Raw genomic sequence first — 13,240 nt, 5'->3', positions numbered from 1 at the left:
TCTAATAATTGCAACTTTGTCAGATATTTGTACCGGAAAATATGTATTTCTAATTCAAATGTCAGATCAATGAATGACTTCGACTAACATACTTTACGTTTTTTTTTTTTTTTTATGACTTGAAGATAAGATCTTCCAATAAGCTAACAACGAGAATTGTTAAATGGAGGAATGCGATCAGATTATTTGTAAAGTGCGCAATTGTTATATAGCGTATTTAAATGTGGCTTATTAAAAGACTTCTGCAAGCGACCATCATTTCCGTGCCGCGTTTCTCGATGTTCGAATAAACCGTGAGAACCAGAATGATGGCATGACCGGAAGAATGGCTTGAGAACAGAGAGACTTGCAGATAGTCGGCGAAGAATCGCAACTATATACACGGCGCACTGAGAAGATTCGAATCGTGAGAACCAGATGGGAAAACTTGAAGAAACGCCTGTTAAATTTTCTCATATATATATATATATATATATATATATATATATATATATATATATATATTGGCTTTCTCGTTCCATAAATAAATCATTTCGTCGCGTTATACGCAAAATCGATTTCTGCGTAAATTTCATTTCGATCATTTTTTGGGGTCACGGATCGATTTTATCTTAATCAGTATGAAATGAATGAAATTAAATCGCACTGTCGTAACCGCTTAACTACATTATTCATTAGAGAAATACAAAAAAGAATCTCAGCACAAAAGATCGATAGCTAACATGTTTTTAACGTTTCTTTCTTACGATCATTGGTAAAAATCGATTGTCTTGAACAATGGTAGAAAATTATCATATGTTGATTATATATTATGAAGTAAAAAATTAATATTTGATTACGCAATAACAAAATACGCAACAATAAATAAAAAATACAATTATATTAATATGCTTTTCAATTACAGAACTTTTAAAATTATCTCTAGTTAATAGGAACTTTTACTTGTAAAGAAAAATCGATTTCGAGTATGTAGCAAGCTCCTATATATAGGGGAGACTGCATAATTTCTGATTCATTGTAGAAATAAGTAGAAAAGATAAGAATCAAAAAAAGAGAGAAAAAGATAAGGAAGAGAGAGATAGATGGATACTTCACGAGAATATAGCGGAAAGACGAAGAAGACAGCAGGCATATTCTAACATGAAGAACTCGACAACGCGATGCTGATTGAACTTGAAGAGAATCAGTGGGAACGATTTTGTGGGTGAGAGCGAGCAAATCGAGCAAGCAAGTAGAAGTAGAGAAAGAAAGACGGATCTAAGACAAGAGTTTGAAGGACGAGCGTGGAGAACGCCTGAAGAACAAATCATGACGCGCTCCGCGAGATCTAGCAGACACGGCTTCCGGGAAGAGTCATCGATCCATGACGGGAAGAACAAGAAGGGGGGAAAGGAGTAATCGACAAACTATGAACTACCTCCGGACGATTCCGCCTCTTCTTTTCCTCTGACTATGTTTTTTTTTTTTCGAGTTCTGTGTTTCTTCGCGAAGACAAATCAATTTGATTCCGTTCCAGAATCTCTTGATTTATGATTCGAAATTTTCAAAGTGTACTCTGATTATCGGGCTACCAATACCGAGATCCATTTACGTTGTCATAATTGAATTTCGTGAAATTAATAATCCGTTCTTAATATCACTTCGTTACAACCAACGTTCAACGTTTAATCGTTCAATCGTCTTTATTATGCCGCTACATTTTTTCACCTTGATTTATTCTTTATCTTTCAATGCGACATCGAATCGACAATAGCTGTACGATAGAGAACAGCTCTCGATATTTAGAAAATATAACAGGTCTCACAACGAAGTTTCAATGGTACAAACGGCTTTTATCGATCGTGCGTATACATCTAGAGAATCTTGTAATGTGCCGTCTCTCTCTCGAAGGTTGCTGGTATATCGATCATTATTTTTCAAAATTTTCTTTATCAGAACTTCAGCAGAAGAAGCGCACCAGAGATGGAAAATATCCCGTACAATTTCCCTGACTTGTCTAACGGCTTGGATTCTGTAAATGGCACTGGAAGAATTCACGGGGAATTTTAAGCAACAAGCCCGTGGAGCTCCCGTGTCATACACAGCGTCCGGCCTCACGACACGATAAGCTCAAGAAATCATTTTCTTCTGCACGCGTATCCACGGCATTAAAACATCCACCGACGCCCGCTATCGGTTTATAAACATCAAACACGTATGTATTGGAGAAACGTATACGCGGATCGAACAACTCGTTCGAATGTTGCCTCAACGTTGTTCGCTCCATCATAGATCTTGTGTGAGGCAAGAATATCTTATTTCTTGTTCTTTTTACTTAATATTTAAGATATTTATAAAGTATTATATTTATATATAATTTTATAGTTTTTTATCATTCATTTCTGACAATGAGTAAATTTCCATGATCATTAATATTATTATTAACAGTGTGTATATATATATATATATATAATTAGACTTACCAAACTATTTCTTTACAATATTAGTTGCGACATCAACTACAATAATTTGTTAATTTTTCCAAGTTAATCTTCGAGAGACGCTGTGTCTCAAGTCTTTATTTCTAAAGTTCTGACTTGAAATTTTTTACATGTTCTTGTTTTTAGAATAATCAGAATTCAGATGTGATAAATTGGCTAAACTTATATTTCTTATAATGCAACTATTACGACCAGCAGCCTCGTGCGCCCCTATTTCCTGTATCTTTCACGAGTCGCGGAAGCGCCGTCCGTACACGTGGCAAGCCTAACCGCTTGGCAACGAGCAACGACCTCCTCCTGTGCAAGAACGTATCGCAAAGCGTCGCGGATGATAGTCACGGAGAGGCGCATTTGTCGAGCGAAATGCCCGTAGTGATGAGGACAACGACAGGACAAAGAGAGAAGCGTAACGGAGGGAAGACAGGACCAAACGGAAACGGACAGGTAGAAGAAGAAAATGTCCGGTGAAAAAAAAAAGGCCGCGTCAAGGTCCTCAGGCAGATTCGCGACGAGGCTTAAGTCATGTCACACACCACCTGTCGCGCGACTAAGGCAAGTAAATGCGCATACTCTTCGTCATCTCTTGCGGAAAAAGCAACGACAGCTCTATGGAAGTTTCTTCGCGCTTATGCAGAATCGATCACGAGAATGAGGTAATATGTACAAGAAACTTTGTATAAAATTTATTTCAAGTTATTCCGTCACGTTGTAAAATTTTTTCCACACGATTCATGATTAACTTATCAAATGTTCGTTTTCCATGTTTTATAACTTTGATTATAATTGTATTTTCTTAAAAAAAAAAGTATATTAGATCAATTTATAAGCGCAAAAAGAAAAATTTAAAAATGCACGGAGTTTGTGTCGTAAATAATTTCCGGATAAAAGGATAGCCGATAAATTTCGCATCGATTCTCGAAAAATAATCATTAAAAAACAATACACAGGGAATGTAATCTTGAAGCACGAAAAATAGTCAATGGATTCGACAAAGAGCAAATCGTAATACCGACATTTGATTACCTGTTGCGTCACACCTGTTGCTGCACGTACGCGCTCCACGTGACGATAGTGGCCGTGAAAAGATTTTCTCGATTGTCTCCGTGTCGCTTTGTACGGTATCGCGATGCGTCCATTTGTCGTGCTTACGGAAACATGAGTAATCACACTTTATTAACTATTTTCTAAAAGTTATTTTCTTGTCAGGTATATCTGCAAACGTGTACTACTCTTACGAATAACTGAGAAATACATTCTAATGCTAGTGAAAATTCTTAATCTTTACGATATAAAGAAATTTAAATAAATATGAGACAACAAAATTGATCTGATATCTTTTTGCTTTTAAATACAGTATAGGAAGTAGCGACACACGCGATGTTCTAGGCACGATTTATGCAACTGTTCGTGAAGTTTCAATTCGTATGTATTTCCAGCCGGAGAAATGAATATTTTCGATCTCCGCTGTCGATAAAACACCTCGTAGTTCGATCGTGCTCACGTCCTCCCAGGAATCTCTCTCGATCTCATTGTTCGTGGGCAGCAGGCCAGAAAGCGGCGCTTCCGGTTTCAGGGTTGAGTTGGTCAGACGAACGGACAGGCCTGGCTGCATCCTCACTCGCCAGGTAAGCACCTGTGCCATGTTGAGCGTGATATAAACGAGCTGGAAAGAAAAACATGTAACGTCTCATTTCTGCGTTAAATCTTTGGGTCGTTCACATTTTGTCATGTTGATGTCTATAACGCATTCTCCTCTAAACAAATAAGTCTTTGAGATATTTTCATTCGATTGTACTTCTTTATCGCGAAAATTGCATAATTCATAACGATGCGGGAGATTTCACCGAGATTAATGTATAATTAATGCAGCGTGCGTAATTATTAATGAATGATAAAATTCTGAAACATTAGATTTCTTGCATGAAGAAACGAACCGTGACCTGTGCGTGCGCATAACAGCGTTATTACTTTTTTTTAGCGCCCCTGCGTGATACTCGCGGAAAATTGTCGTAGCAACGGGAAGTGGATGAGTCGAGGCGCGGAACCGGAAGTCGCCGTGGGATCTCTTGTAGAAGCTTGAAAACACAAGGAACGAAACCTTCATACTCCCTGGGAATCTCCGATTAGCTACACGCACGTGTATATTTTTCGCCTGTCTCTCTTTTTTTTTTGTGTGTGTGCGTGTGTGTGTATGTGTGGGTCTATAAGCTCTCACATCACGACATACATGTACACAAACAATTCGACGAGTGTCAGAGATATAGCTCGCGGCATGAATTTTAGACAAACGTAGCAGAAGTAAATTTAATTTTTTTAGTAAAAATTTCTTCAATTATGCGCAAATAAAAATTATTGCTATTCATCAAATCTATTGAAAATCGTCTTGTAAATTCTGGGTAAAGAATTCAGGAATGAAAATTAGTTAATCATTATATCATATTTCACATTACATAGGCAGTTAATAAGTAATTTATCTATATGTGTACGTAGATTTACATACAAGTATCGTATATATCATTACAAGGAAGGTCGATGACTCATGCTAATCATTGTTAGGCTGTGGAAAATGTCGGCTTCGTAACTATCGAGAAAAGCATGAAGCAGGCACGAAGCATGCCTACAAAGTTCTTCGTTTCCTTAGTCTTTACTACCGTAGCTTCACAAAGAAAGGAAATAATGAAGTTGTCGGAGACGTCAAACTTAACGAAGCACATTAATCAATGACACATCAGCGGATGCAACATTTAGAAAATTGGATGCTTAAGGGTACACGTCTGGCAAAGATTGTCAGAGGATTAACAATGGTACGACAATGAGGCAATTTTGCGGTAACGTATTCCTGAGCGACGTGTCTATTCTTTTGGTTTCTAGATACCCACACAAATTTGATCTACATCCAGAAATCGTAGGCGATGCTGACATCATGCTGACCAACGACTTCCTAGACTCGCTGTCCTTGGAAAATAGATACAGACATTTCTGCGGTTTGACATCGTCATGTACTAAACGTATTTCCTTCCAAACAAGAGAAAACGTAATGTGTTTCTAGCACGAAAACTATTATCATCTATGTGCGTTAATAACGCAATTAGTAAATAAATTTAAAAATTATGAATGATTGAAAAATTAAAAAGAGACAAAGCATCTCTGATTTTAGATGTACATTAAAAAATTTTACAAAATTTATTTTATACAAGATTTAAAAGAAACTAAATGTAAGATTTTTTCACGAAAAATAGAACGAAATATGGAAACTTTGATAGAAGCAAATTGTGAAAACTTGATGCCTGTTTCTTCACAGTTATAATCTTTAAAAAAGTTAATAGATGTTTAAAAAATAAAAACTTTTATATTTTTTGACATAAATTTAAATTTTCGATTTAAATTTTTAAAATAAACTTTTACATATATTATTATCGGTGAATTAGATCTGTCGTAAAAATACTGACAGCAAAACTTTATTTTTTTCTGGCATTGTTCGCGGTTGTTTTACGGGCCATCAATCTTCCACCGCGAACGCTAATATTGATTTACGATTTAATATCAAAACTTCGCAACAAATATATCGATCGCAACGATGATTTCGATATTTTATTTGCGTCTGCGAAGTGACGTTAAAAGCATCCGTCCGGCGAAACACGTGAGCATGGAACACATTTGTTTTTCGAGTTAGCATAAACATCACTACTAACTGATATATGGCAGCAGTCATTCAATACTGATGTCCTGATCTGAGTTAACGACACCATTCGAAAAAATAGTTTGTAACCTCCCGAATATTAGTTTCTCCATCTTAACATCAGACGTCTCTTTCGAAATACATTTTCTTGCTAAATATGCACTTGTGCAGCAAATGTCAGTACATTTTGATGCATATCATTAAGAATCATATAATTTTTTTTCACGCAATTTAGATATTAAGTAATAATTATTAAGCATTAATAAGTATAATATGTTTCAACGAATGGTTTATAAACCGATCAGCTATATAACAATAATTCTATTGTTGCATTTTATTAAGTAATCAATGAATGAAGTATTTACATAATTCAATATACATTTGCTTATTCGTAAGGTCACTGAATATCGCTATCTCATAATCACAGGCTATTTCAGAATATACTCGTACAAAACTATATATGATTATTAAGACTTATACTTTCTCGTCTTGCCATCGAATGATATCGCGCGATGGAGTTTCCGGGAAACTATTATTTTTAGTTTGGTTTCTGTAATCATACCACGTACGATAGAGCAAATATTGAAACACAGCGATACAAAATCGGCACGCAACGGCATTTTTCAAACTTTATTAGATAAAGTAGCGTCGACAAATTAATTAAATAAATGTTCAATCTGCCGTGTGTGACTAAAATAGGTGTAAGCAAATAATTTATTAAGAAAGCTTACGCAATATGTAACATGCAGAGCTCGCATTTACAGCTTTGCGCTATTATTTTGTTACATAATAATCGCACAGATGTTGACTTTAAACACAACATCACGAAACGCCAAATATCAGTTACGAAAGGATATAGTCATGGACTCGTGACGATAATTTACTGTTATGCATCCTGACATTTTTTCACGACCTCGAATCAACGAAATTGTTAGACATTACGTTCTCCTTGCTCTCGCTGATAATGTTTTTTTCTTCGTTATAATCAACGAACGTGCTTTCAACGCGTTCGCGGATCGAGAGCGCATAGCGATAAATATAAAAGCCGCGATTTATGGGGGCTCGCTAGTAGTGGGGCCCAATAAGTGTCGTCAGTCATCGCGAGCGTCGGTGGCAAAATGCATCTGGACGATCGCCAAATTCAAAAATAAGTCGAAATTCGAAGGAATCGCTCGATCGTCAGCAAATCCACTCCGGATCGTTTTTCAACATCCAACGGCATATAATCGATTTACGAAACAGCACAACGACAAAAATGCTTTAGAATGTCCAAGATGATCCATGATGATTTCGACATTCACAGAAAATTTTTAACTCGTCACATGTATATCTCAATGAGAAACACATTGATAAGAGACGTGCACGTGTCACTCTCTTGAAGGCATCAGTCTTTCTTTTTTTTTTTTGATGAGTATCGTTGAAAATTCTATGTCACAATCATCGTTTAGTGATTTATAAAATAAATTTTGAACGTATCGGACTCATCCGCTCGAAGAAAAGGTGGTTGCAATTAATTTCTAAATTTTTAGAATAAACTGATAAAAGCTGTTCTCGTATTTGTAGATGTTGACGCAAATATACACTTACAGTGGCGTGTGCCAAAACGAGACCGATAATTTAGAGCGAACGATTCGTATTTTTGCACTGGTTTTTATCGACTAATACATTTTGCCATACCGATTTTCCGGCATCGATCACGATTCCTATAAATCTCTTCGGCTACGTGATACAAATGCGATGTTCAGTAAAAGTACGCGCGAAGTGGGAGCGAATAGGGGATGGGGGGTCAAAGGAAAGAGAGGGGGCAACAGAAGGATAGACAGCCTTTTGAGATCCCTCGGTGACCAGTTTAGTTCTGGTTGGCATTCAAACCGCATGTTACGCAGGGTTTAAAGATGACATAATAATCATCCTTTAATCAGAGTTCGAGATCAAGATCATCATTCGATCAATTGATTTGACAAATGGCATAGAGAAACATTATAAAATAACTTTGCTACTGCATATGTTGTGATCGAGACGCTTGCTGCTAAAGATCGCATTGGTGTTAGTGCAGTTTGACGTTTCTGAGAAATATACGCTTTAACAACTGGCAATTACGCACGTGCGGTGCTCAGCTGTTATATGTCAAAGTTAGCTAATGTGTTATTTCTGAATCACGGAAAATTATAAAAAGTCCAGAATTGTGCAGTGTGAAACATGTTGAACATAAGGCCGAAAATGACAGCTTATTTAACGAGCTTGTGAAGTATGTATCTGTGAGGATACATGAATAAAAGTGAACGGTGATTGCTGCCGTTCTGATTGCAAATACACACACGTGCGATATCCCTGAGCAGGAACCGCAACATTCGCATTTGCAATTCATATTTTTCTAGAATATTTAATCAGAGAGACTGGATCTTTCTCTTTTTTCTTCCACTCCCTTCCCCTCTGCTTTTCTTTCTCTCCCTTTCCGTAGATAAAAGTCACTGATAACACATTGTCATACATGAAAATATAGAAAATAAACTCGTCTTCTATTGTATCTTCAAACATGCGTTTTACTGCAATACGCATTTGCCACTGATTTGACATTTGACAATTGACACTTGTAAAAAATCAACGCACACTTTTTTACCACTCCGAGTGAGAGGTAAGAGAAGGAAGACCGTTGATAGGAACGTTTATGTCAACTCGTTTTCGAATAGTACTTTACGGGAGCACTTCTTGAAAGTAATACCGATCGCGTTAAAGATATTTTTTAGGAGAGTTTACAGTATTCAGGAAACGTTTTTAAAGATAATCAAAGTGCCTGGTGATTTTTATTCATTTTAATTTACACTTGCGTTACATTGAAAATTAACAAAGCTACTTCGAGAACCACGGGCGCGTTACGAGCAGAGGTCACGAAGAACAGATATGAGAACGAATCGTCGTCGGTTTGTGGTCTAAGAATATCACAGTGTGGAACGTTGAACTGGAGTTTCCTTTCTTCTTTCCACGTGTCGAGGGAGAAATAAATCAGAAACTTTCTCTGAGGAGGCTTGCGGTTCAACAGTACTCTGTAAACGATGTCGGGAGATACTACATCCGATGATGAGGGATCTCAAGAGGATCCGCCGCGATATGACATCGATGATTTGGAAATCATCAAGACTATCGGTAAGTCCGAGATATGTTATCTTAGTTGAAAAAATAATCGAGAATATGTTTCCTTATAGATACAATTGTTAACATTTATTTAATAGTTAATCATTATATTATCATAAATTCTCATCTGTGAGTATAACATGTAAAAAATATTTTATAAAGCCATGTAATATTGCCCGAAATAAATTATTTTATATCTTTAAATACTTTATATTAATTTTTGAATATACATATATTTATCTTATAAAAGATCGTATGTGTACAAATTCTTATACAAAATTACAAATTAAAAGATTTGTTTTACTTAGATACAAAAAATTATCAATAAAAAATTATATAAATATAAATAATAGAAGACAAAGATACAATATAATATCAAATTAATATAATTAAAAAATAATATTTTAAATCACAAGTTTATGTGTATGATAAACAAGGAAAAGTAATAAAGCGTATCGTTCTCGAAGTAAGGAAGTAGGACACCAGAGAGTGAGAGGGTATATCCAGTGTATATTTAACTGTTTGTTGAAGTCGAAATTATGTGGGAGAGAAAATTGCAGATATTCAATCCATGTGTATATCTGCGTTTGTGCAAAATCATTTTTTTTTTTTTTTTTAATTTTAGTCTCAGATATTATTCGTGAGATAAATTATAATGTGTCAGCGTCTCTGAAAAAGAAACCTTAATTTCTAAAAATTCTTTTTTTTTTCTTTAACTTTCAAACGACTTCTAGTTTTTTGTATCGCTCAGGCAATTTTTATTCGTGACTATTCGTGCGACGTTATACCTAAATTTGTGTCCGTCGCGCGATTATTTAAAGCTACTACGCCATCACCGGAAGCGTTTCGTCGTTGACACCTGTTCCGAGCTGTAGGTAGACGACGTGTATGTATCGCGCCGCTCTTGCTATGCAGCCAATTTCGTCTTGATACAAACTGCTCTCTTTCAGAATAAATATATATGCGCATAAACATGCTAAACTTTGCGATAGTCGCTGCAATATGACGGGAAATTTCGGGCTTTAATTTAGCTAGGGCTCATTTGTGCGCGCGCTAATTGGTCATGCTACGCTAACTGGAACAACCGAGTCACCTGCATTCGTGGGAAAGTACATTACATATAGAGCGCATTAAGATTAAAAGAATGTCGAGAGCGTTGGCAATTAACGGTCATTTCAATAATCGGTTCTAATAAATAAGATTTTGCAATAATAAGTATATTTGTTATTCGTGAAATCCTGTTGTACTACATTTTATTTTATTCTGTTATATTGAGAGACAAATCGAGAACATATAATCCGTTAACAAAAAAGATTTTGCGTCAAATAAGAGCTTGATAACATTTTAAAAATTTAATTCACGATAAAGATTATTGTTATATAAGATCATTACAGGTTTTGATTTATAGATATAAATATAATTTCATGTGCATATAAATCTCAATTAATAATAATCTACAAGTTTCGATACAATTTCCAGGCACAGGCACATTCGGCAGAGTGGTTCTCTGCAGGCACCATGGAACACCTCTCGCTTTGAAAATCCTCTCTATGGTCGACGTGATCAGATTGAAGCAAGTCGAACATTTGCGCAATGAAATCACAATTCTGAAAGAAGTTAAACATCCTTTTATCGTCAATATGTAAGTATTATATTTGTTATTATTATTAAACATATAAAAAAAATACATTATTTTAATATAATCCGTAATTATTCCTCGACTTCAAACATGTAATCGTCAAAGATGTAATCATATTTAAAGGAGTACAGAAAGTGATGTCGGTCAAGGAAAGAATATTTAGGAGATTGTTAAAGCGTGGTCAAGACTAGAGAGAGCGACACATACAAATGCTAATTGACCAGTTTGTGCCGAGTCGCGATTAAATAGTTGGATAGAGGCGAGAGAAATCGATACGCTCGCGAGGGAAAACGCTTTTTCAATCAGAGGAGCGAAAGTCGAGATTTTGCTCGCGTAACAATCCAGCTTGTCGTCTTGTTTTCAAATCTCTCGTCTTTTCAGGCTATGGAGCGGCAGAGATGAAGCCAGGGTGTACATGCTATTGGAGTTCGTTGCAGGCGGAGAACTCTTTTCTTACCTAAGGGCGGCCGGAAGATTCGCCGGACCTACGAGCTGTTTCTACGCGGCCGAATTAGTTTGTGCTTTAGAGTATCTACACAGTAAGCACATAGTTTACAGAGATCTCAAGCCTGAGAATCTTCTCCTAGACAGTCAAGGACACTTGAAAATCACCGATTTCGGTTTCTCGAAAAAACTTACCGATAGGTGAGCCAAATTAAAAAAAAAAAAAAAAATTTTAGAAAAATAATTTGCTTAAAATTAAAATGAAACAATAAGGAATTCTTAGAATATTACTACCATACAAAAGTGAAGGAAAATAATTAAGAGTCAGCGCGGTAATTTGTGTGCAAATTCGGTCTTTTTTTACCATCTTCAGTACAATTACAAAGTAAATAAAAAAACAGCTTGGTTTCTTCTTTATTTAATTTGAAATTACACTGAAAATGCTTAAAAAAAATCAAAGTACGCTTTTTATTATTAAGTTTATTGTTATTTTATGTTAATATAATTTGAATATAATAAAATTTGCGTACAAATTTCCGCACTAGCTCTTAATTGTCTTCCCTTATTTTTGTATGTCTAATTTACTTATTGATAAAGTCTTTTTGAAAAAAGATAAAAACATGCAAAAAGTATATATATTCTATTTATTCTAAATAATTTTTAATATTCTACATATTAAAATGTTATCTAATATAATATATATTTCTACATAAAAATTATATATTTTTACATAGTATTAAATATTCTAGAAATTATATCATGTAATATTTATTTAATATTCTTTTTTATATTACTTCTCTTTTTAGTTTTAATTAATTCTTGTACATGTAAAAATCTCAAATCACATCAAAAGCATGTACATCTATTTTTTAACATATCTATTTATAGGACATGGACTTTGTGTGGTACGCCAGAATATTTGGCGCCGGAAATAATTCAAAGCAAGGGACACAACAAAGCCGTGGACTGGTGGGCGTTAGGTGTTTTAATTTACGAAATGTTGGCGGGATATCCGCCGTTCTTTGACGACAATCCTTTCGGAATCTACGAAAAAATCCTGAGTGGTAGGATAGAATGGCCGAAACATATGGATCCTATCGCAAAAGATCTTATCAAGAAATTATTAGTCGCTGACCGAACAAAAAGATTGGGAAATATGAGACAAGGTGCTGAAGATGTCAAAAGACATCGATGGTTCAAATTAGTCGAGTGGCCTCTGGTAATTTTACATTAATTTAATTATCATGGCGCAATATAAAATTAAATAAAAGATAACAGAAATGAAAAATATTTAAAAAGTATTATCACGCGCGCATGCGCCTCTATCCTTTATATCTTGGAAATCGCAGTTAAAGCATCGATCCATGTTCACAGGTGCCGCAAAGAGCCTTGACACCTCCGATAAGGCCACGTGTGAAAGCGCCAGGTGATGCAAGCTGCTTCGACGATTATCCTGAAACCGATTGGCGTTCCCAACCACCTTTACCACCAGATCAATTAGCTCTATTCCAAGATTTTTGACAATAGTATGACAATATCGTTAAATAGTCACAATATTTTGCACGCAAATTTACTAAGACGCTAAATAGAAGAATTCACTCTGTGGTATAAAACAAACATGATCACAATTCGATTATATTTGCTATGTTTGATAATTAATTTTCTATTCTGTATATAGATGACTTTTTATATTTGGTTGCGTTGTTGCGTACTGCTTATTTATTTGTATGTGTGCGTTTTCTCTAGATTAGGCATTTTATTGTTTTCGTGAAATTCTGTAAATAAAGATGAAATAATATTTTTTTGACAAATTTATATATTTTAATTCTCTATCTATAATAGTTTTTAAAAATTATTAATACCTTA

At 35.2% G+C, this 13,240-nt stretch overlaps 1 protein-coding gene across 1 annotated transcript; it reads left to right on the top strand.

Annotated features, from left to right (window-relative positions):
• The first annotated feature begins 7,998 nt into the window (after nucleotides 1–7,998).
• LOC126848399 (cAMP-dependent protein kinase catalytic subunit PRKX) lies at nucleotides 7,999–13,185 on the top strand. The gene is made up of 5 exons (XM_050589282.1): nucleotides 7,999–9,303; nucleotides 10,771–10,933; nucleotides 11,312–11,575; nucleotides 12,263–12,593; nucleotides 12,749–13,185. Exons 1-5 carry the CDS (start codon nucleotides 9,213–9,215, stop codon nucleotides 12,893–12,895), a joined length of 996 nt encoding a protein of 331 aa, XP_050445239.1. The 5' UTR covers nucleotides 7,999–9,212; the 3' UTR covers nucleotides 12,896–13,185.
• Nucleotides 13,186–13,240: the final 55 nt, after the last annotated feature.

Source organism: Cataglyphis hispanica, chromosome 3 (genome assembly GCF_021464435.1).
Source record: "Cataglyphis hispanica isolate Lineage 1 chromosome 3, ULB_Chis1_1.0, whole genome shotgun sequence".
In the NCBI taxonomy this organism is placed as follows: Eukaryota; Metazoa; Arthropoda; class Insecta; order Hymenoptera; family Formicidae; genus Cataglyphis; species Cataglyphis hispanica.
The sequence above is the reverse complement of the archived record's forward strand: the minus strand, read 5'-3'. Positions and strand labels throughout refer to the sequence as shown.